This window comes from Ochotona princeps, chromosome 5 (genome assembly GCF_030435755.1).
Source record: "Ochotona princeps isolate mOchPri1 chromosome 5, mOchPri1.hap1, whole genome shotgun sequence".
Classification (NCBI taxonomy): domain Eukaryota; kingdom Metazoa; phylum Chordata; class Mammalia; order Lagomorpha; family Ochotonidae; genus Ochotona; species Ochotona princeps.
In genome coordinates, this window is record NC_080836.1 from 57643802 (window position 1) to 57668999 (window position 25198).

General features: G+C 44.2%; 1 protein-coding gene across 3 annotated transcripts in view; it reads left to right on the top strand.

The window, feature by feature from the left end:
- Positions 1 to 63: 63 nt before the first annotated feature.
- Positions 64 to 25198, top strand: part of PLEKHA3 (pleckstrin homology domain containing A3) — a 33253-nt gene continuing 8118 nt past the window's right edge. The window contains exons 1-5 of one of the 3 annotated variants that reach the window (XM_058664682.1): positions 64 to 243; positions 8162 to 8278; positions 15622 to 15777; positions 19814 to 19950; positions 24253 to 24417. In XM_058664682.1, coding sequence (XP_058520665.1) covers positions 8257 to 8278; positions 15622 to 15777; positions 19814 to 19950; positions 24253 to 24417 — 480 coding nt within the window. In that variant the 5' untranslated portion in view covers positions 64 to 243; positions 8162 to 8256. Of the gene's footprint in view, positions 244 to 2072; positions 2412 to 3722; positions 3905 to 8161; positions 8279 to 15621; positions 15778 to 19813; positions 19951 to 24252; positions 24418 to 25198 lie in introns of those variants that run through there. The other 2 variants (XM_004577012.4, XM_058664683.1) reach the window with 2 other exon arrangements.

Sequence of the window (25198 nt, forward strand, 5' to 3'; positions counted from 1 at the left end):
CCGCCCCCAGCCCTCGACCACGCCCTGCCCCTCCAGCCCGCCTCCTCCAGCCTGGCTCCTCCAACCACCTTCACTGCGGTTCCCGGGTGGGGTCTTCGTCTGTTGGCTGTGGTGGCGACGGCTGGTTGTCCCTCAGGCGTGTCCTCGCTGAATCGCACAGCTGGTTTCTTCAGGGCCTGGTGGTAACGATTTCATTCCCTATAATAAAACTGATAAAATGAACGAAAACGCCTGGGCTGGGATGTAGTATTTCTGGCCTCAAAGTGCTTCTAAGGCCAGTAAGAAACGAGCAGATAGGGGACATTCTGGAAGAAGAGCCTTTAATAGACATGCAGGAGGCCTGCATGCCGCCGCCGCCATGGCTTCTCTACTGAACCTGTTGATGTCTCACCTGCCAGCTCCCAGCATTAGCCCCTGGAAAGACAGTGGATGAGGGCTCTAGAGCTTGGCTGGCTGGAATTTCTGGCGTGGGTCTGGCCCAAACCTAGAGCTTGCAACCATTTGGGGAGTGAACTAGCGGAACAGTGCTCTCTGCGTTTCAAATAAATGTTAAAAATAGATGTGGTTTTGTGCATGCTTTTGGTGTGTTCCTGAAACTCTTGGGGTTTTCAGTTCTGCATTCCGGAGTTCCAGGCTGAGTCACACACCTGAAGCAGGCAGTTCAGGGGTTTCTGAGAGCCACCTGCAGGGTTCTAGACATGCTGCTGGCTTGCGCTTCTCCCCCCATTACCGCGGCCCTTGATTTGAGTACCACCAGTAGTGGCAAACGTTTTTTTGGTAATTCTGAAGATCCAAATTTGTCCACATTAGATGAGGATAGGAGAACAGTTCAGTGTTATACAAACTTAAAATTATTTGAAAGGACAAAGAAACAGTTCCCATGTGCTAATTCATTTCCAAATTCCCGCAGCAGCCAGGGCTGGTTATCCCAGGCCTGAGCCAGTAAGTCCATCGGGGTCTTCTATGTGTGTGGCAGGGACCCAAGCACGCATCCCCTACCGGTTCCTAGGGAAGCTGGACTCAGAACAACCGGAACTGTAACCCAGCCACTTCAAGAGTGGGATGCTGGTGACCCAAGCTGTGTCTCAGCCCTGCACCAAACGCCTGCAAGCAGGGCTGGACATTTTGTTCCAGTGTTACCGGCAATAATTGGCAGCAGGGATTGGGCCATATCTGTTTGACAAAACCCCACTTTCATTTACTAAAAACCTTTCATAACTGAAACGTGGAATTTTACAGTGAACACCCTTAGCCACCATGAAAATTTTATCATGAGCATTAAACTGTTCAGCTAATTACATGCTCATCTACCCACGCCTCAATTTATTTGTGAGCATCCAAGCTTGAGGGGAAGCAAAAGCTTTCCTGTTAGCCTGGGTTAGATTCTGGGAAGGAAGGTGTTATTCCACCTCAGTGAGTCTAAGTAAAAACCACAGCACAGGGCCTGCTGTTACGTGCTTTGTTTAATGTTTGCAAAATTCTGTAAATCTTAAAGACTACTGTCAATTACATGATGACCTCGTCCAAGCAGGATTTAAAAGACCTCAAAATCCAAAGCACAAAAAAGCTAGGGATGAGTCTTCCTTTTTTGAGGGTAAAACTCCTAATTTTCTTGTATCTGAAACAAAAACCATGGCCACCCAAGATTAACAACCTGCGTCATGACAGTTCTTGGGGGCCTCCTGTTGGACCCTATCAGCAGCGTCTGTGAGGAGAAACTGAAAGTGTTCTATGTAGAATAATTACCAAAAAGACCCGAGGCTTAAGTGACCGGAAGGTCTGGGAGACCCAAGTCCTCGCCTCCCAGGACGGGCGCGCAGGCTCGGTCTGTAGGGAGGGTCCTGGCCTGGAGCTGGGCGGCCGCCAGCGGCGGGGAGGACGAGGGACGAGGCCGAGGGAAGCCGCCTTCCCCGAGCAGCCTCGGGCCCAGCAGCCGGGCCGCAGGCCGCGCCCGCCCCTCCAACCCCGCCGCCGGGGTGGGGTTTCCCGGGACGAGCCGGCCCCTTTCATCCAGGAAGTGAAAGCGACGTCGGGGTCAATGAAAACAAACGGGGAGCCCGGGGGAAAGGAAACACCGGGGCGCGGAAGTGCGAGCGGGAGGCCGGCTGCGGTCGGCTTTCTGTCGTTGTGGCGGTCGCGGCCGCCGAGGCCGGACCCCGGGATGTGTGAACCCGCGCGTCGCGGGCCCCGAGCTCCACACGGCGCTCGCCGTCCTGGCCTCTAAGAGCTGCCACGTCCCCGCGGCGCGTCCGCGCGCGGGCTGAGGGCGGCTGGGGAGGGGTCCCGGGAGGGGCTGCCCCGGGCTGCGCGCCGACCCCGTCCTCGCGGCCGGCGCCGGGCCAGGAGGATGCGCGGTGCCGGGCTCTGAAGCATGGAGGGGGTTCTGTACAAATGGACCAACTATCTCACAGGTACCGGGGGCCCCCCGGGGTGCTCGTGGGGTCGGGGCGGCGGGGAGCTTGGGCGGGCTTAGAGCCGGGAGGTTGGGGAGAGGGCAGATCCCGGGCTCGCGCCCCTTCGCCGGGCGCGCGGCCACCCGCCGAGGTACCGGTTCCACACAGTTCCGTGGCTGAGACCCTCTCTGTTCCCTAGAGGAGCCTGTCTGGCCTCGGCGGGAGAGTTCGAGACGGCGCACCTTCTGAGGGTGGCAAGCGAGCTCAACTCTTTTTGCCTGTGTAATAATACTTCTGTTACCTCCCGACGCCTTCGCTACGGTTCAGGGTGCCCGGTTCAGGGTGCCCGTGAGCTGCCATCTCCGCCTTATTCACACCTACCTAGCAGTCCACTTTATTGTTAATGACTGTGTTGTGGGGATACTGGATTGGAGTGGAGCCTTTCTGTTCACAATTCAAGATTCTTTTCAATTCAGTAAGGAATTGAATTTCCTTAACGGCACTGCTTTCTCTTTGAAGTTCACTTGTTGAAGCTGTGTGAGGGTAGCCAGCGTGGTTTTTGGAATCCGTTCCCGGGGACTACTATACTCGCTTAGGTTTGGTTTTCAGCGAGGAGCACTGTTTGGGAATTCAGGAAACTGAGATTGTGGGAGATGGTGCAATACACAGAAGTGGGGCAGGCAGCGATCGTCATTCATTGAGTGAGTTGGAAGGAAGAACTCCAAGGAGTTAGATGTTTGTGTAGAATTGATGGAGTAGCATGGAGGTGTCCCATTCTAGGGCAGTGAATGCCTGGCATTATTAAAAAAATAATGATAATTTATATGTGAGTCCAGTGTCCGCTATCGACCAACAATGGAGGCAAGTTACTTGTTTTCTCAAGATCTCCCTGTTAAGACCGAGGTAATTACTTAGTTTATGATGGAGGTAACTTCCTCCTCCTGGGTTCTGTTATCTCCCGAATTAGAGGAAAGGAGTAGATTTAAAATAAATTGAATAGTTAGCAGGTTTCCTGGTTCAGCAGCTGTTCACTTGCTATGTCATAATATTGGACCTTTCAGTAGTTGTACAGTCTACTCTGTTTCCATCTGATCTTCTGCAAAATGTATGTAGCACATGGTGTTTAAGTGCTGCATTGAAGGTGGCCCTGCGTTGTGGTTTATTGAAGCTCACAAGCCAAATTTATGGCAGCAAATGCTTTAATATTTATTATGCAACAGTGTTTTTTTTTTTTTTTTTGCTTGAACAGAATCAACTGACTTCCATAATGATGTGATTAAACAGAAAAAATAAAGAGACACTTTTTTTCCCTTCCATTTTCTTTGGAGTACACAGAGTCAACATGAGCACCTGCATGTACTATCTTTAATTTATTGGTTAGTGCCCTAAGAACTTGCCAACAGCTAGCTAGTCTGGGCCAGGCCAAAGCCAGGAACCGTGAACTCACTCCCAGTCTCCCCACATGCAGGGACAGGACCCAGCTACTTGAGCCATCACGCACTGCCTCACAGGTGCGCATTAGCTGAATCTGAAGCAAAATTGTCCTCATTTGAATCAGTGTGGGATGTGGACAGCTCCTGTTGCAACTGAAACCTGGAGCTAAGCGCTCACCCCCAGGCTAATAACTTCTGTTAAGCATTTTCCCTTGGTGGTTGTGAAAAATGTTTGTACTGCCTGATTGAGGTATTCCCTCTCTCTTTTTTAAAGATTTATTTTATTTTTATTGGAAAGTCAGATTTACAGGGAGGAGAGACAAAGGTTTCCCATCCACTGGTTCACTCCCCAAGCGGCTGCAATGGCTAGAGCTGACCTGATCCAGAGCCAGGAGCCAGGAGTTTCTTCCAGGTCTCCCACGCAGGTGCAGGGTCCAAAGGCTTTGGGCCATCCTCTACTGATTTTCCAGTCCACAAGCAGGGACTAGATGGGAAGTGGAGCAGCCAGGACATGACCCTGTGTCCATATGGGGGATCCTGGTGGATGTAAGGCAAGGATTTAGCCACTAGGCTATTGTGCTGGGCCCTGAGGTATTCTCTGAAGACTAGTTCCAGTGCTCTTAATTGCACACGTGCCTAAACTCAGTGTTTGCCAGGGGAATCAATTATGCATACCTCTGAACAGTTGGCTATTACTGAGATGGGTTGTCATTTAAGACATGAGATAAAACGTGGTCTTGGTAGTTATTCTCTCATTGGTTGAAGTTGTAATACAGCTGGTTGAGCTTACAAAACCATAGGTGCTTTAGTTTTTAGTCTTTGTAGAATACTTAGTTGATCTCTAATATGCAGAGTTGAAACTTGGTGAAATCTTTTGTTTGAAAGAATTGCTTTAAAAAATTTGAAATGACTCCATGGCTTGCTGCTCAGTAACTTTAGTTCATCTTAGGTCAGAAGGATGAATAGCTAGCTGTTCATACTAAGTGATCTTTAAGGCATCTTCCAGGATAATGATTGTGTTGTGTGAGAATCCTTGTACGGAATAAGGAATTCACTCACCTTTGGTATTGGAAAAAAGGGTATAACCTCTAAATCTTTTCCACAGGCACAATTCCATGTCATGTCAATGAGATAATTAATTAGATTATTTGTGAAATATTTCTTCACGCAAGTGGAGATAGTACAGGTGATCATGCTAATATATTCAGTCACATTCACCTTCACATTGTTACAGACGTAAGTGAATCATTATCATCGGTGTTTGAAAACAATATTGAATTGAAGTAACAAAGACTAACTGAATCGTAATTGGTCTTTTAGGCACATCAGGCCTGGGGTTGGGGAAGTATGTTTTCTCTATATCTTGCTTCCAGTTTGTTTGCCAGGCTGAATTAGGCTTTGGGAAGGTAATGTTTTCATGCTTGCCTGTGCATGCTGGGTACAGTACCTTCTCATGGTTTAACTGTATATATTCTCATACAATGAGATTAGCATGCAGTACCTCATTTTTCTGATATTCATTTATTCATTTACTTATTCAGTCACTTGAGAAACACATTTATTTTATTTTTGATGTTATTTACATAGTTGACAAGAATGCACACCCATGAGAACCACTGAATAGAGTGTGGAGGGTTGAGGTTTGAGGGAAATACTTCTTAAAAAAAGATTTATGGGCCCAGCGGCGTGGCCTAGCAGCTAAAGTCCTTGTCTTGCATGCTCCAGGATCCCATATGGGTGCTGATTCTAATCCCAGCAGCCCCGCTTCCCATGCAGCTCCCTGCTTTTGGCCTGTGAAAGCAGTCAAGGACGGTCCCTTGCTTTGGGATCCTGCACCCGTGTGGGAGACCTGGAGGAAGTTCCTGGCTCCTGGCTCCTGGCTCCGGATGAGCACAGCACCGGGGCCGTTGCACTCACTTGGGGAGTGAATCATTGGACGGAAGATCTTCCTCTCTGTCTCTCCTCCTCTCTTTTTAATCTACCTTTCTAGTAAAAATAAATAAATCTTTTTAAAAGATTTATAGCTGAAGCTATCCGAAGCCAGATGCCAGGAGCTTTTTTAGCAGCTCCCCTATGGGTGTAGGAACCCAAGGTTTTGAGCCATCCTGCACTGCTCTCCTAGGCCATAAGCTGGGAAGTGGAGCCAGTGGGACACAAACTGGTGCCCATCTGAGATACTGGCAGTTGGAAGTGGAGGATTAGTCTATTAAGCCATCACACCAGCCCTAGGAAATACATTGCTTAAGCACCTGTTGTGTGCTAGGCACAATTCTAGTTGCTTTTGAAGTTGTTGGGATTAACAAGTTAAAGTCCAAGGGTTAAAGGAACTTAGTTTCTCATTGGCTTGGCCTTATCAGAGACTGTAGTGTTTCATGAAAATTAGATTTGCCTAGCATCTGAAACCTACTTATCTTTAAGGATATCCATCTTTCTGAATTGTTCAATGGTAGTCTCTGCCTTGGTTCAACTAGAAATACAGAGCAAAACTGAACTTTTTTTTCTATGACTCAGCATTGTCAGTTCAAAAGTGACACAAAGCTTTTAGGGGAGGTAAGTTCTAGATTTCTCTGTGTCCAGGTGTAAGAATGATCCATTCATCTGCTTATTCTGAAACTATTTGGTCCTGGAAAAATTAACTTGATTAATTATTAATCAGGGTATGGTTAAATTGACCATGATTTGAACACTGAGCAACGTGAAAGGTGGTCATTATAACCTGAATACTTATGCTGAATTGTGACTTTAATAGTTACAGAAAGAACAAGGATGGTCACCGTGTTGTTAATCGGTGAACTATTATAAACTGGGACCATGCTTGGTAAGATTCCAGGCAATGCAAAGTTTGTTTTGCAAGATGGGCGGAAGTTGGTAAAAGCATCCTTTTGTTGCCAGCTTTACCTTACAGAACCAAGTCTGTGGACAGGTTTGTATTCTAGTTACTGAAGGAATATCATTAAAGGAAGGATCACAGGCTGTAGCATTCTGACCTAGCTGTGCAACAGCGGAAAAGAGATGAGATGGGAGAGCTGTGTTCTCACCACAGGATTTGTGTCTTCTGTGTGGAAGACTAGAGCTCATTGAACTCTCGCTGTGTGCAAGAGAACTTGTAAGAATTGCCTTTAGAACTCTGCGGATAAGGATACTTTCAAAAGTTCATGGAAATGGAGAAAAGGTGAAGTGTGTGTGTGTGTGTGTGTGTGTGTGTGTGTGTGCAGTGTTAATTCATATAGTTTTCTAAACTTTTTTTTTTTTTGAAAATTTTTGGCACTCTTTGAAACTTAACTTGAGTGAAACGTAAATGAATTTTGTGTTGAGCCTTGAATGTTATGTTACCCCTTCGACACCTCATTCTGTATATACACATATTCTAAAATCAGAAGACTCCAGGACACTTCGGGATCCACACATTTCAGAAAAGAAATACTCAGTCTACACTGTAGCCTCTACTCCCTTAAGAAAAAAAAAAAAAATCACAGGGCTAAAATTAAAAGTAGGTTTTGTGTTTTGCTAATGAGAAAGTTGTGATCCTGGATAAAGGTATTGACTCCCCATATTTGTTCTGATCAAAGTTTCTGATGAAGTAGAGATGATGCAAGACTATTTTGGATAAGATTGAATATTAAAAATGGCATTGTCATATTGTTATTTGAGAGTCAAGAAATAGTATGTATGGCAGGATTTTTTTCTTTTTAAAAAATATTTACTTGAGGGCCCGGCACAATAGCCTAGTGATTAAACCCTTGCTTTATATACCTGGGATCCCATATATGTTCCAGTTCCTGTCCTGGTGGCCCCGCTTCCCATCCAGCTCTCTGCTTGTGGCCTAGGAAAGCAGTCGAGGATGGCACAAAGCCTTGGGACCATGCACCCGCATGGGAGACCCAGAAGAGCTCCTGGTTCCTGGCTTCATATTGGCTCAGTTCTGGCCACTATGACTACTTAGGGAGTGAACCAGTGGATGGAAGATCTTTCTGTATCTCCTTCTCATCGTATATCTGCCTTTCCAATAAAATAAATACATCTTTAAAAAAATATTTGAGAGGCAGAGAGTCGGAGCAGTAGGGGAAGAGACGGGATGAGAATGAATATCTTCTGTCTGCTGGTTCGCTTCCCAAATAGCTGCTACAGCTGGGGCTGGGTCAGGATAAAGCCAGGAGCCAAGAATACCAGTATGGGCTCCCAGAAAGCTGGATCTGATGCTGGGTAGCCAGATCTCAAACCACTGCAGTAGAGGATGTTTAACCTACTGTGCCACAACACTGGACCTGTGTGGGAGGTTTCCTATGTGATACAAGTAATTTCTCATCATCTTTGTGTTATTGCTACCCTCTGTAGGTTGGCAGCCTCGTTGGTTTGTCTTAGATAATGGAATCCTATCGTACTATGATTCACAAGATGATGTTTGCAAAGGAAGCAAAGGAAGTATAAAGATGGCAGTTTGTGAAATTAAAGGTAAGTGAGTGTGTAGAGTTAGAAAACTTGAAGTTAGGTAGTGAAAGTCCTTCAGCGTGCACCAAAGAAGAGGGAAAAAAGCACTGCTAACCACAAAGGATCTTCCAATACTGTTTATTTCCTTAGCATTAGAGAGTGGTTTTGACATTGGTAAGCACAGTTTTTGAAAATTCTTTCTGTATATATGTACCTTGAATTAAAATTCAAGATACTTAAGCTATTTCAGTTTGGTCTGGACAGTTTCTTGTGGATGCCGCCTGGCACCTGTGCTCGTGCGTGCAGCTCGTGCCTTCTCCCTGTAGAAGCGGAGAGTGGAAGCTGGGCGCTACAGGTCAGCTCTCGATGGTCCTGAGCAGCTTTGAAATCAGAGTCAGAAACTCTGGTTTTTTCCCTGAGTTTGGGATAATCTTTTCTAGATGATAGAGATCATTTAATTTTTCTCCAAAAGGAGGGAAATAAAACAATAATAAAAATAAAATTTTAAATAAAAATCACAGTGCTGTGATTTTTGTTTGAAGAAGGTTTTGTGAACCATTCATTGCTGTATGCTGTTGGGGTGTGTAGGGTATGGTATATGTAGGAGAATGAAATCAGGCAAAATCATAATGAAAAATGTTGAATTATTCAGAGACAGTTGAAAGAAAAACTGGAGCAAATAAAGGAATCCATGTTAAGCCCCCTCCAAGTCTTTTTTCTTCTCTGTAACTGGAATACTCATTCCCCATGCGGGGTAGTTCTGGACGTTGTGAGCTCTTGCTTGTAGCTGCTGAATACTTCAGTTACCTTACTGTCACGCACATTTTAAACATTAGATTAAATGAAACCAGCAACTGATGCATTGTGTTGTTGTTGTTGTTGTTTTTCCCCAGAGCTGAAATACTACTTCTGTGTAATTCTGTGGCAGCCCTTAGTAAGATTTAGCCATGGAGACAGAAGAGAATTTTTTTTAAAAGATTTATTTATTTGAAAGGCAGGGTTATAGAGAGAGGAAGAGGTGTCTATATAGAGAGATCTTCCATCTGCTGGTTCCCTCCCCAAATGGCTGCAGTGAAGCCAGGAGCTAAGCTTCATCTTGATCGGAAGTGGAGCAGCCAGGATGTGCATGAATGAACTGGCTTCCATATGGGGTGCAAGATCAGCAGGTAGAGGTTTAGCGTACTATGCCAGTTCGCTGGCCCCTGTTTATTTTATGAGAGTATAACTTATACCAGAGAGCACAAATATTTCAATTTTTAAGAAATTATTTATTTGAAAGGCAGAGTTACAGAGAGAGAGGGGGACCAGATAGAGGTCTTTAATCTGCTAGTTCACTGGCCAAATGCTTGTAGCAGCCAGTGCTGAAGCAAGCCAAAGCCAGGAGCAGGGACCTCAGCTGGGTCTCCCATGTGAGTGGCAGGAACACATGTATGTGCGCCGTCATCAGCTGCCTCACAGGCACATGAGCATGAAGGTGGATTAGAAGCTCAAGAACTGGGACTCTAATCTCCTTGATACTAAGCAGCAGCTTAATTAACCCACGGTATCAAAGCATGCATCGGCACAGAAATATGAAATACTGCTCAGGTTAAAGAATGTTTACAAAATGCAGACACCCGAGTCGGCACTCCCCAGATCAGCAATTAGAATATCTGAAGGAATTAGGATATTTGAAGATTTGAAGAATCTTTCAAGGATTTTCCTCCAGGTCTCCTGGACCCTGTTCCCCTAAAATCATTCATCTTATTTTCATCACCACAGATAGATGTCTGCTTCTGGGCATTTTATACATGGAACAGTATTTCCTTTGTGAGTGGTTTATTTTACTCAGCGTATATTTGTGAAATTCATCCATATTGTTCTTTATAACGTTAGTTCAGTCTTTCTTACTGTCATGTTGTATGCCATTGTGCGACCATCCTACAATCTGGCATCTATTTTGGGTTGTTTCCACTTGGAGAGCTGCCAGATCCTTCTTTTGAATTTTGAAAAAAAAATTGTCATTAAAAAATACTGTCATTAAATACACGTTACTTTATCACCTTAATCAATGGTGAATGTATAGTGTTCAGCAGTGTTAAGAACATTCTCTTCTTAAATATAGGTGAGGGTTTCTAGATGCATATGTTCACAACTGGAGTGGAATATCTGAGTAGATGGAGTAAGAATTTTTTTTTTCACAAAAATGAAACAGTCAGGATTTGAACTGGTACCCATATGTGATCCTGACATGTGCAAGGTGAGGACTTTAACCACTAGGCTATTGCGCCAGGCCCTTGTGGATTTTTAAAATTAGAACTTTTTATGGCCCACTTAAGATATCTTTTGCGTTACATTCTTGAAGGGTAATGCCTTTTAAATTTAAGTCTGTATTTACCTATCATTGATTAAATCCTAGTTTTATACATGGTTTCAGTAATAAGGGTGGAGGTAGATATTTAACCTAGCAGTTAAGAACACTCATATACCTTATGGTATGTCTGGATTTGAGTCACCGTTCCTGACCCCAGCTTCTTGCTAATGAAGTTGCTGGGATACAGCAGCCGTGGCTGAAGTGTTTGTGTCCTTGGTACCTGTGTAGGAATGCTGAATTGATTTCCCAGCTTAGGACTTTGACTTGGCCCAGCCCTGACCATTGTGGGCATTTGGGGAGTGAACCATTGGAAAGGATCTTTATTTTTCTCTGCCTTTCATGTATATGTTTTAAATGTGTATATGATTCCCCCATATGGATAGCCAGCTAATTGAGCATCTTTATTGAAAATAGCAACTTCCTGCTACTGCACTATGATGTCTTTTTCACCAACCAAATGATTGTGTAGGTATGGACTTTTTTCTTTTTTTAAAAAAATTTTACTTTTTTATTATTGTTATCATTTTATGATGCAGTTCCTTGGGCTCTGGGATTTCCAATGCTGGGGGAGGGAACCTGGGAGTTGGCAAGGGAAATCCCAGGTTATTTCTTTTTTTGAATCTATTACCCCATCTGAAGTATGGTTGGAATTGTTAAAAGGAAATGTCATTTTCAAAATTTAATTTTATTTTTACTTCTCTTTAAATTATTATCATCATTCTGTGATACAGTTCCATAGGCCCTGGGATCTCTCCTGTCCCCTCCCCAAATCCTTCTCCCCCCACCAAACTCCCTCGTATTATTACTATAGCATAGCTCCTCACAAACAGTCACATGTCCATCATTGTGGGCATGGACAGTGGCAGAGAGTCCAGCATCCTACTGTCAAGATACAGCTAATAGTTTCATTAGTAGTCCAGCTTTGGTCTGGAAGTAGAGATGCATACTGCACTGCCTCCTCACATCTGGCATGATAGTCTCCATTACACAGTCACCACGCATGATGTGGATCTTTTTTATGGACTCCTTACTATATTCCTTGTGCCTTTCTTTCCATATTTGTTCTAGTAAGTATGATACTTCTCTTTACTTTATGCTTTTAGAAGGTTTCATTTATTTGAGTGATAGACTGACAGAAGGAAAAGGGAGGCGGGGGACTTCCATTTATTCCTCATATCTGGAGGAACCAGGGCTGGGCCAGCCTGAAGGCATGAGCCGGGAACACTATCTGGGTCTCCCATGTGTTTGACAGTAACCCAAGTACCTGAATGTTCGAGTCCAGTTGTCCACTGCCTTCCATAGGCATTGGCAAAAAAAACTGAATGGGAAGCATAAGTAGTACTGTTAGTCACTTTGATATGGGAATGAGTGGCTTAACAAACTACACCACAACACATACTGTTTATCTTTACCTTCCTTGTATGTGATAGCCCAAGTCTTCATTCTGTTTCTGTAACGTCAGAGCTGTTGTTGGTCATTTATATTTCCTTATGGTTTTTAGAATCTTGTGGATTTTCAAAAATACCTGCCGATTTTCAATTGGACTTGCATTGATCTATAGATTGATTTGAGGAGAATCAATACACGATTAAGTTTACTTCATTCTCAGGTGATAACAGACGAGGACACTACTTTGGATACTTAAATTCCAGTGTTTAGCAATGAGCCATCTTATTTTAGTTCAGTCTTGTAAAACATCATTAGAAAGTAGATAATTTTTCTTTAATTTAGATATTGGTGCTCCCACTATTCTTAGCAATTCTCTCTCCATCTTCTTCAACATTTCTTTTTATTTGAAAGGCAGATCCACAGAGAGAAGGAGAAACAGAAAGATCCTCTATCCACTGGTTTACTTCCCAAGTGGTAGCAATGGCTGGAGCTGAGCTGATCTCAAGCTAGGTTTTCTGGGTCTCTGAAGCTAGAGTCTTCTGGGTCTCTCATATGGATATAGGTCCCCAGGCTTTGGACCATCTTCCACTGTTTTCCTAGGACAAGAGCAGGGAGCCAGATGGGAAGTGGAGCAGCCAGAATATGAACTGGCACCCATATGGGATCTGGTGCTTGAAGGGGGAGGATTAGTCATTTGAGCCGTTGAACTGGGCTCCTCATCTGGCCTTCTTTTTCAGGCCATTTCTGTCTTAAATAAATCCCACTGTGAACAAAATTCTTCATCTTGAAGCCTATTTATTCTTGGATTGTCTTTTTTCATAATTATGCCTAAAATCTCTGTGACAAGGAATTAATTTTTAAGGTTTGACTTTTTTTCCTCCTTTCTTCCTTCCTTCCACACAGCAGTTGAGGTGCCACTGATCTTCCCAGATTCTGTATTACTCAGAGTGCTTTGGTTAAGCTTCTGAACTCTAGTGCATTGTGGGAGGCAGTAAGTGATAGCTTGAGTAGTTGGATCCCTGCTAACCACCTGAAAAACATGGACTGAGTTCCAGGTTTTTGGTTCTGGCATGATCTAGACTTAGCTGCTGTTGACGTTTAGAAGTGAACCAACAGCTGGAATATCTTTTCGTGTCTGTCTCTTCTGTTTATCAAATAAGTAAAAATAATACATGAAGTTTTTAACTATATATCAAGCTTGAAGAGTAAAGACCCATTTCTCTCCCTTTGCATTTTTCCTGCCTACCCATACTACTGTGAGCTAAGTAGCTATGTGTCAATGACAATGATAGAATACAGGTTTCTTTTTTTTTTTTTTTAAGATTTATTTGTTTTTATTGCAAAGTCACATATACAGAGAGGAGGAGAGACAGGAAGATGTTCTGTCCGATGATTCACTCCCTAGGTGACCACAACGGCCGGTGCTGTGCCAGTCAGAAGCCAGGAGCCAGGAGCTCCTCCAGGTCTCCCATGTGGGTGCAGGATCTCAAAGCTTTGGGCCGTCCTCAACCACATTCCCAAGCCACAAGCAGGGAGCTGGTTGGGAAGTGGAGCTGCCGGGATGAGAACTGGCACACTTATGGGATCCCGGCACATTCAAGGCGAGGATTTAAGCTGCTAGGCCATAGCGCCAGGCCCAGGTTTCATTGTTTTTTTTTTTTTTTTCTGAAAGATTTGTTTTATTTAAGAAGGGGAACAGCTGCTTTAAAATAAAGCAAAATATCTCCTTCCCAGCCACTGGCTGCCAAAAACTCATTGAAGTGGACAATGAACGTGAACTTTGTACTTTTTATGAGAGGTGTATGGCCACAGAAGCTGTAGCTGACGCGTTGGGTGAAGAGTGGAGGGCTTGTGATCCAGAGCAGTGGGGGAAATGACAAACCAGGCTTTCCCACGAAGCTAGGTGTCTTGAACACACAGTCAGGTCGCCTGCTGCTGAGTAAGGAGAACTGGAGAAAGAAGACGCAAATCAGTTTGGGGCTGCACTGTCAATTCTGACTTAAGTGTTCTCAACTTGGTTAATGTCAAAAAAAAAGGGGGGGGGGCCCGGTGGCGTGGCCTATCAGCTAAAGTCCTCCCCCTAAATGCGCCCTGGGATCCCATATGGGCGCCGGTTCTAATCCCGGCAGCTCCACTTCCCATCCAGCTCCCTGCTTGTGGCCTGGGAAAGCAGTCGAGGATGGCCCAAAGCCTTGGGACCCTGCACCTGTGTGGGAGACCTGGAAGAGGTTCCTCGTTCCTGGCTTTGGATTGGTGCAGTACCAGCCGTTGCGCTCACTTGGGGAGTGAATCACCGGATGGAAGATCTTCCTCTCTGTCTCTCCTCCTCTATGTATATCCGCCTTTCCAATAAAAATAAATAAATCTTTTAAAAAAAAAAAGGAGAGAAAGATATTCCTGGATTGACTGATATCACGGTGTCTTGTTGCGATGGTCCTGAAAGAGTAAGCAGAGCCCACATGCATCTCTCTAAAGAAGATGTACATCAGTGTGTTGTAACAAAGCCCCTAAACACAGAAGAAACCCGAAGACCAAAGCACCCAAGATTCAGCGTCTTGTTACCCCACATGTCCTCCAACAAAGATGCCAGCATATTGTTCTGAAGAAACTGTGTATGAAGAAGAGTAAGGAAGAGGCTGAAGAATATGCTCATCTTTAGACCAAGAGAATGAAGGAGGCCGAAGAAAATACCAGGAACAGATTGTCAAGAGACGTAGGCTGTCTTCTGTGAGAGAGCTTCTACTTCTGAATCAGAGTCCAGTTGAAAATTAGGTAAAAAATAAGAGAGAGAGAGAAAGAGAGATCTTCTGTCTTCTGGTTCTTTCACCAGATGGCTGCAGTGGCTGGAGCGGTGCCAGGCAGAAGCCGGCATCCAGGAGTCTTTGCTAGGTATCTGTGGATGCAGGGGCCTGAGCACTTAAGCCATCCTCCACGCAGTCTTAGGCACATCAGAAGGGAGCTTGGCTGAATTGGAGCAGCTGGGACTCAAACTGGTGTTCACATGTTTCATTTTACATCAGAGACTTGGGGTTGACTCAACACAATTTTTGTTCAGCTCTCATCAAAATATCAAGGGTTGTGTGTTGTAGAGGACATGTAGGTAGAGAAAAAGGGTATCTTCAAAATTTATATGCCTTTGAGAGGATTATTGCCAACCTTCTATTTCAGGGTTTATCATAGGGCAGTTGTTCTAATGGAAGATGGCCGTGATAATCATTTATTGCACTTCTTCTGTATACCAGGCATTATTTCAGGCTTGGGGGATGCCAGAACATAGACTGTGCTTTCAAAGAAGTCAGTCAAAAAGGTCTGTGACACTTGTGACATTGATTGCATGTGTATTTAAGGTGGCTCCAAGAAAGATCTTTAATTTTTAGTCATTAATTTTTTCCCTCTTTTTTGTTGCTTTCTTCTTCTTTTTCATCTGCTGTCATTGCTTTGTCACACTGGATCTGTGAGGAACGGTGATTTTGAGAGTGTAGCTGGGTGGTCCGTTTTGGAGTTGTACTGCTTGCATAGTTGGTCCAAATGTATGAAACACCTGGAACTGTACAAGGGTGATGATTTAAGTTTGTCCAAATTCCATAAGCCTGTAACTATATTTCTCCTTTGTTTATCACTGTAGTCCATTCAGCAGACAACACAAGAATGGAATTAATCATTCCGGGAGAGCAGCATTTCTACATGAAAGCAGTGAATGCAGCTGAAAGACAGAGGTGGTTGGTTGCTCTTGGGAGCTCCAAAGCCTGTTTGACTGATACAAGGACTAAAAAAGAAAAAGGTAACTGAGAACTTGTGGTGGGAGTATTTTCTTATTCATTTATTTAGTTTAAAAATGTATTTATCTGAAAGTCAGGGTTGTGGAGAGAGGGAAAGAAATCTTCATTCTATTGGTTCACTCTCGCAGTGACCTTGACAACTGGGTCTGGAACAGGATGAAGCCAGGAACCTGGAATGTTATCTGGGTCTCCCATATGGGTGGCAGGGGTCCAAGTACTCAGCCATCTTTTGTTGCTTTCCAAGGTGCATTAGCAGTGAACTGGATCAGAAGTGGAGCAGCCAGGACTTACATGGGATGCTGGTGTCTCAGGTGGTGGTTTAACCCATTGTGCCACAACATCAGGCCCAGAGAATTTTTCTTAAAGTTATAGATTGTCCTTGTCCACTTTTAGTAGACTAGCCCAAGGAAGTGATCAGAAACAGAAAATTTGTATACAAATCTTAATCATACTAAAAAAAATGTATAAACAACGCAAATACAAATTTGGGGAACTGTTTTGTTTATGGAAATTGACGCAAGAGGATTTCAAATGGTTTATGGAAAAGGAATAGAAAATCAAATTTAAAAGGCAAGACTATGCATTTGGCCCAAGGATTAAGATGCTGCATACAGTGTCCACGTCCTGTCTCTGAATGCCTGGGTTTGACTGCCTGCTGCATTGTTGGTTGCACTTCCTCTCTCCAGAGTCCCTGCTGCCTACAAGGGAAACCTGGAGTGAGTTTCTTCTGGCTTTGACTCAGTCATTGTAGGCATTTACTGAGTGAACCACGTGATGAACCCTCTCTAGTTCTTTTTATTTTGACATCTCTCTGACTAGTTAATTAAAACCTTGAAACTTTGTTTTGTAATATAGGTTCTGTTAAGTTGAGATACTTTTCAAAAATTTTTTTTCAAAGATTTATTTTTATTGGGAAGGCAGATCTGCAGGGAGAAGGAGAGACAGAAAGATCCTCCATCTGCTGCATCACTCCCCAAATGGCTGCACTGGCTGGAGCTGAACTGATCCAAAATCAGGAGCCTCCTCTGGGTTTCCCATGCAGGTGTAGGGTATGAAGGGCCTGGGCTTTCCTCTGCTGCTTTCCTAGGTCACAAGCAAGAGCTGGATTGGAACTGAAGCAGCCAGGGCATGAACGGGTGCCCACATTGGCTGCCAGCACTTGTAGGAAGAGTACTAGTCCAAATGTGTTTGAGTTTATTTGAGACGGAGTACAGAGTCGTACGGACAGAAGGACAGGGAAGTTGCAACTGCAGGTTCACTTTTCCTTATGCCCAGACTGGCTAGGTTGGGTCTAAGGTGGGAGTCAGGAGCTTGATCCAGGTCTTACGTGTGGGTGGCAGGAGCCACCAGTACTGTTTCCCAGGGTCTGCATGAGCAGAAAGCTGGAATCGCAGCTGGAGCTGGGAGTTAGCCCAGGTGCTCCAGTATGGGATTTGGGCATCCTAACCAGCAGCTGATCTGCTGGGCCAAATGCCTGTCCTAGCGAGACACTTTCTGTAAGTGATGACGCAGCTGTTGAGTTTCTCTAAAAATCATGGGAATTTAACCATGTCAGTGTAGTTTGGTTATGTTTGGTTTACATTTTTAAACTGAAGAAAAATGAGTGCTTTTTAAAGTTTTTTTTTTTTTTTTTAAGGTGAGAAAACAAAAATAAGAAGGCAGTAAATGAAGCCTGTAAGGTGGATGCCTCTGATTCCCACTAAAGCGCTTGCAGAGTTGCCCTTGCTTGTGAGAGGAGTGAGCAGGAGCATTCTCAGGGCAGAGGGCTCTGATGGAGCTTCCTGGGAGTTTCTCTGCTAAAACTTTGATTTTTCTGAAAACATTCTGACAGCATCCAGATGTTATCTTCTTCGACCCTTCATGAAGTCAAGCAGCAGAATGCCTCAAACAGTCCAGAAGTCTGCTACCATGACCTTTGCTTTTGCTTCAGCTGGGCCTTTCCCACTTCTTGGTAGCCATAGCTTTGAATTCTGTCTTCAGGATCAGATAAAGCCATAGTCATCGTCTGTTCCAGGCCCTTCTTGATCCTACTTTAATTTAAAATTTCCATTGAGCACTGCTTTTTTTTTTTTTTTTTTTTCTGCAGCTGAGCTGGGCACATCAGTCTGGATACCCATCGAGCAGAAAGAATGCTTCACTTGAATGTTTAGTCAGAATTGTGTAAGCAGAACCAAATGAGATGTCTAGGTGCTGGCTGTTGCTTTGACTGCTAATGATTTCTTTTTTAATAGAGCAGGAACAAAATTAACTTTTTCCTCAAAAATTCATGTGGGTGGTCTGCACATGCCAGCTTTCTACCTTTTATTATTGTCATTATCATTATCATTTTCATTTTCATTATTATTATTATTGAAAAGTCAGATATACAGAGAGGAAGATATTTTGTCTGTTGATTCATTCCCCAAACAGCTGCAATGGCCAGAGCTGTACCCATCTAAAGCCAGGAGCCTAGAGTCTCTTCTGGGTCCCCCATGCGGGTGCAGGGTCCCAACGCCTTGGGCTGTCCTTGACTGCTTTCCCAGGGTACAAGCAGGGAGGTGGGAAGCAGGGCTGCTGGTATTAGAACAATACCTGTATGGGATCCTGGCATGTTTAAGGGACCCTACCCCCACATGGGAGACCTGAGAAGACTTCTAGCTGCTGGCTTTGGATTGACTCAGTTCTGGCTGTTGGGCCCACTTTGGGAGTGCATCAGCAGACAGAAGATCTTTCTGTCTCTCCTTCTCTCTGTAGATCTGCCGTTCCAATGAAAAAATCTTTTAAAAAAGAGCAATGTATTTATTTTTGTTACAGAGAGAAGGAAAGAGGAACATCTTCCATCTGCTGGTTCGCTCCCCAAATGGCCACAACAGTCAGAGCTGAACAGAGCCAAAGCCAGGAGCCAAGAGCCTCCTTGGGGTTTCCCATGCGGGTGCAGGGTCTGAGGCTTTGGGCTGTCTTGGACTGCTTTCCCAGCCAACAAACAGGGAGCTGACTGGGAAGTGGAGCAGCTGGGACATGAACCGGCTTCCGAATGGGATCCTTGTGGGTGTAAGGGACAGATTTTAGTCCCTGAGCCATTGCGCTGGGCCCAAGTAGGAATTCAGAATTAGATATAGTGTTAGTATTCATTGGTTAGCATAGGAAAGATATATAAAAAGGGTCAAGTTGCCTTTGGGAATAGAATTTATGGCTGGTAAACTTACTTTTTTTGGTATATACTTTGACATCTTTTGATTTTATCATGGTGTATATTATCTGTTCAGAAAGATTAAAGAAAAATCAGAAAGTAAATGATTTAAGGTATTAGTTCCATATGTGCAGATATAATGTGAAAATAATGACAGTGTTTATATCCTGATAGTAAGAGGGCAGTTGATTCTTTTCTATTTTTGCTATTTTCCAAAATTTTTCACTTAACATCCGTTACTTTATAACTAAAATGAACATGTTAGCTAAGTTAGTGAAAACATGTATATTATTGATATTGACAAAAATGGTGACTTGGATTTTGTATTTTTCATGGAACATGGATAGAATATGGCTGGGGAAAGATAAAGGAATAAATATTCTCAGAAGTTAAGAGATACAAACAAAAAGTCTATAGACAAGTGAATGGGTGAACAAAACGTATGCTTATTCAATAGTATTTAACCATAAGAAGAAAGAAGTGATGACAGATGCTGCAGCATGGTGAACCTTAAAGACCTTATATCAGGATTGGCGTTGTGGCTTGGTGGTTTAACCTGATGACACCAGCTTCCCATATAGGATCACTGATTCAAGTTCCAGCTGCCCCGTTCTGATCCAGGTGTCTGCTAATGCATCTGAGAAAGTAGTGGAAGGATGGCCCTAGTGCGTGGTGGGCCCCTGCCACCCTTGTGGGAGATCCAGATGGAGTTTAGGCTTCGGCCTGACCCAGGCTCAGTCATTGTCACCATTTGGGGAATAAATGAGTGGATAGTCTCTTTATCTCTCCTCCCCTTCTCTCTGCCAAGTAAGTAAGTAAGTAAGTAAAGCTTAAGAAAATATTTTAATTGACTGTACATGTCTTTTTAGAAATAAGTGAAACCAGCGAATCTCTGAAAACCAAAATGTCTGAACTTCGCCTGTACTGTGACCTCCTAATGCAGCAAGTTCATACAATCCAGGAATTTGTTCATCATGATGAGAATCATTCATCTCCCAGCATAGAGGTATGACAAAGAGGGTCCCTTCACATCTGGTTGCACTTTGTAATGCACTTGGGAATCCTTAGTCATCTTCTAATGCAACAGAGCAGTGTTTTCACAATGAGTTATTCTCAGCTTTTCTGAGCTGTCTGTTCTGTGAACTGTCTGGAAATCTGTAGGATCTTCTGGATTGTGTCTGTTTAACCGGAGTCATACAAGGAGCTGTGTGCTGCTCCAGGGATTCAAGACCTGTCTTTGCAGCCACTTTAATGATTGGGAGGTTAGAGTAGGAAAGGAGCCTTCCAGGGTATGCTCCCTAGGCTGATAACTTGAATTCAGTGCACGACGCTGTTCTCTTTTCTTGATAATAGGGTCCAGGCCTCACATATGAAGTGGCTGCCATCTGCCACTCCAGCATCCCATATGGGCGGTGGTTCCTATCCTGGCTACTCTACTTCTGGCTCAACTCTCTGACAAAGGCCTGGGAAAGGCAGCAGAGAATGGCCCAAGTGCCTGGGAGGCTGCCAGCCACATGGGAGACCCAGACTCAAACCCTGGCCATTGTGGTCATCTGGGGAATGAACCAGCAGGTGGAAGACCTCTCATACTCTGTCTTTGTGTTTCTCCTTCTCTTTGCAACTCAACTAACTAACTAAGTCAGAGTAAGAGTGAGAGAAATGCAGAGAGATCTTTTACCTGTTGGCTCACTCCCCAGATGGCTGCACAGGCTAGGACTGGGCGAGGCTGAGGCCAGAGGCCAGGAGCTTCATCCGGGTGTCCTATGTGTATGGCAGGAACCCATGCACATAAGCCATCTTCCACTACTTTTTCCAGGACATTAGGAGGGGGGTTGGAGTGTAGCCACTGGAAGAGAAACCCTTGGCCATATGGAATGCTGGCATCACAGGTGGTGGCTTTCTTTACTATGCCACAATGCCAACCCTGCTTATCTTTATGAAACAAATAGGAGAAACCACTCAGAGCAATGATGCAGGAACCACAATGCAAATTAGTAGGATCTATCTATGACAAGGCCTCACTTTTTCTGGTGTCATGGGACCGGAGAACACTATTGTTTTCTTGAGTGGAAGGCTGACCTAATTCCTGGTCTCTGTTTGGTGTGGTAGAAGTGGATTAAGATGTCCCCCTCCCTCTCTGTGGTTTTCTCTGGTGGGGCAACATCTTGGTGAGGAAGGAGAGATTTGGTGTTGGGAATATTAAACCTAATAGCACTTCCCTGTTTGACTATAAGCTTGCTGGAGATGGGTACTCTCACTGGACTCCAGCTGTTGAGTGATGCTGACAGGGACCCAGGCTGTTCCTGCTGCTCTGCCATCTGGTGTGTGGGGATTTTCTTTCTTCTCTTACCCCAGCATGACGGCAAGGTGACTGCTAGGATCATAAAGAGCACTGGACTCAGGTTCTTCGTTTCAAAGTAGAAAACAAAAATTCCTGGAGCTCCTGAGCAGACTTTTTGTCTGCTCAAAAGAAGCTAGAAAAAAAAGTGTTGACAGAGGGTCTTGGAATAGTCCTGACTGGCTTAAATCAGTCCGTAATCATGCCCTCGGCAGGATACTTTACTGTCTTAACGAAATTGGACCTTGTATTCTACCAAGAAAGAAGTTGAAGGATGAGTAGGACAGTCATGAATTCTGGTACCACTAAGTAATCGTAGGGTGTACCACTGTTTTCTGATAGAAAATTCCTGTTTAAGTTAGGTTTCTCTCTCTTTTTTGGGGGGTTAATATTTATTTATTTTAATTGGAAGACAGATTATAAAGAGAAGAAGAGAAAGATGTTCTTCTACCAGTTCACTCCCCAGATGGTTAAGCTGATCCAAAACCAGGAGTCAGGAGCCTCTTCTGGGTCTCGCCTGTGCATACAGGATCCTAAGGATTTGGGTCATTTTCCACTGCTTTCCTAGGCTACAAGAGAGATCTGGATAGGAAGTGGAGCATCTGGGATGTGAACTAGCACCATATGGGTTCTGGCACTTGAAGGTGCAGGATTAGCCAACTGAGCCATCACACTGGCCTCTTATTTTATTTTATTATTATTTTTTTACATGATTGATTTTCCAATACAATATTTGTTTTAATGTATGCAAAGCTTTTTTCTTGGAGTCTAATTTTATATATTGTTTATTTATGAGAGATAATTTTCATTCCTGCATTGCTTTAATTTTCTCTCTTATTTTTCATATTAAAATTATTTATTTGAGGAGGCAGGAAGGGAGTGCTTCATGTGCTGGTTACTCCCTTAGTGCCCACACTGGCCAGGCATTAGCCAAAGTTGGGAGCCAGGAACTCATCCAAGTCTTCCAGGTGGGTGGTAGGAACCTAGTTACTTAAACCAACATTACTGCACCTCAGGTGAACATTAGTAGGAAGCTAGAGTCCTGAGCAGGAACCAGGCATCAAAGCCAAGTACTCTTAGGGGTATCTTTTTTTTTTTTTTAAGATTTATTTATTTTTATTGTAAAGTCAGATAGACAGAGAGGAGGAGAGACAGAGAGGAAGATCTTCCGTCTGATGCTTTACTCCCCAAGTGAGCACAACGGCTGGTGCTGCGCCAATCCAAAGCCAGGGGCCAGGAACTTCCTCCAGGTCTCCTATGCAGGTGCAGGGTCCCAAGGCTTTGGGCGATCCTCAACCACATTCCCAGGCCACAAGCAGGGAGCTGGATGGGAAGTGGAGCTGCCAGGATTAGAACCGGCGCCCATATGGGATCCCATTGCATTCAAGGTGAGGACTTTAGCTGCTAGGCCACTGCGCTGGGCCCATTTTAGGAGTATCTTACTTAGAATCTTAACCTCTAGAGCTGAACACCTGCCTATATTTTTTGTTTTGTTTTTTAGTTTTTTAATTTGCATTTTTTTTAAAGATTTATTCATTTTATTACAGCCAGATATACAGAGAGGAGGAGAGACAGAGAGGAAGATCTGCCGTCCAATGATTCACTCCCCAAGTGAGCCGCAACGGGCCGATGCGCGCCGATCCAAAGCCGGAAACCTAGAACCTCTTCTGGGTCTCCCACGTGGGTGCAGTGTCCCAATGCACTGGGCCGTCCTTGACTGCTTTCCCAGGCCACAAGCAGGGAGCTGGATGGGAAGTGGAGCTGCCGGGATTAGAACCGGTGCCCATATGGGATCCTGGGGTGCATTTAGGGCGAGGACTTTAGCTGCTAGGCCATGCCGCCGGGCCCAACATTTTTTTTTTTTAAAGAGAGACTTAAGATGGCCTTCATCTACTGATTGATTCCTCTGAGTTCCTGCAAAAGCTATGGCTGGGCTGGAAGTCAATCAGGGCCTTCCACATGAATGACAGGGACCCAAGAACTTGTATATTGTCTTCTGCCTCCCAGGGTGAGCAGTAGCAGGAAGGTGGAACCAAAATTTCAGAAGCGGTATAGTGGTAAATCAGGTGAAGTTGCTGCTTGTCTGCAGCACAGGCATCCTGTATGATTGCTGGTTTATGTCCTGGCTGTTCCGCTTTTTTTTTTCATTCTTCTTATTAAAAATGTATTTATTTATTTTTATTAGAAAGTCAAATATACAGAGAGGAGGAGAGACAAGAAGATCTTTTGTCCGCTAATTTATTCCCCAAGTAACCGCAACGGCTGGAACTGAGCTGATCCAAGGCCAGGATCCTGAAGCCTCTTCTGGGTCTCCCACTCAGGTGCAGGGCCCCAAGGGTTTGGGCCATCTTACACTGCTTTCTCAGGCCACAAGCAGGGAGCTGGATGGGAAGCAGGGCTGCCGGGATTAGAACTGGCACTCATATGGGATCCTGACATGTTCAGGGTGAGGTAGCCATTAGGCTGTCGTGCCAGGCCTGGCTGTTCCTCTTCTAATCCGGCTTCCTGCTAATCCAACTGGGAAGGCAGTGGTAGGTGGCCTGAGTGCCTGGGCCCCTGCCACCCATGTGGCAAACCTGGAAGAAGCTCTTAGGTACCGTCCTCATCCCAGCCCCAGTGTTAGTCGTTTTGGCCTTTTGGGACAAGATCTAGTCGATAGAGGCGCTGTCTGTCTGTAACTCTACCTTCCTCTCAAATAAAAGAAGTAAATTTTAAATAAAACAAACATAAAGTGGACAATCCAGGATTGAAGCCAGAACTTTGATCTAGGATACAGATGTTCTAAGCAGTGTTGAGCGGTTGTGCCAAATGGCTACCCTCTCTAAGTTTCTAAGATAGTGTATTTTAAAGAAATTTGAATATACCTTGGTAATATATCTGCTAGAGGTGATGTGTTAATACTTGTTTATAGGATTGCATGTGATTCCGTGTAGCCATTACAAGTCTGCTCAAATCTTTGTTATTTTTCAGAATATGAACGAAGCCTCTTCCCTGCTCAGCGCTACATGTAATACCTTCATCACGACACTTGAAGAATGTGTGAAGATAGCGAATGCCAAGTTTAAGCCTGAGATGTTTCAAATGCCTCATCCGGATCCTTTAGTTTTTCCTGTGTCACCTTCTCCTGTTCAAATGGTTGGAACTTTTTGTTTTTCTTAGTGATAGTCTATCTGGATTTTTGTTTTGCTTTGATTTTTAAGATGGAAACAGTAACTCACAGGTTGATTTTGTTTGTGTGTTTGTACTCCTGGTTCGTATTGGATCATCTCAGCTGATGAGCTCAGCATAGGTGCCAGTGTGCTTTATGCAGCCAAACCTGCCGTGTTTCCCACCACCTCCAGACTATGAGCTGCTGCTTCAGTCTACTCCAATGTGCCAGGGCAAATACTGTGATGTGCACTGTGACACAAAAAGTGTGATTGAACTTGGTAGAACTCCGCAGGGGGACGGTGTTTTACCCAGAGTGGGAGTTCTGCTCAGTGGATCTTCAAAGGAATTGTAGGAGGATTTGAAATGTCCCGGTGGGTACAGTATTTCTTAGTTAGCATACATGTTTGAATGCTCCAGGTAGACAAATTTAGTTAATCTCTGTAGTCCTCAGTTTCTGCATCAGCAAAATAAAGCCTCTTCTGCAGGTTGGAAAATCATTGCAAAGTGTGTGGCCTGCTTAATGTTGGCTGCTTAATGCCAGTTCTTTGTCTGCTGATCTGTTTGAACAGCAAGTACTCTTTGCTGTGGGTGGTGGATTCATTGTTCTTTCCAAGCTAATAAACTTGCTCTTGCATGTTGTGGTAGAACTTGTAGGTGAGATAAGATCTGAGTCACCAAAGTATTTTTAGGGACTCATTAGAAAGAGCAGAGTTCAGTTACCTGAAGGTCATATTATTCACTGTATCCAATCTAGTTATGTGGGATT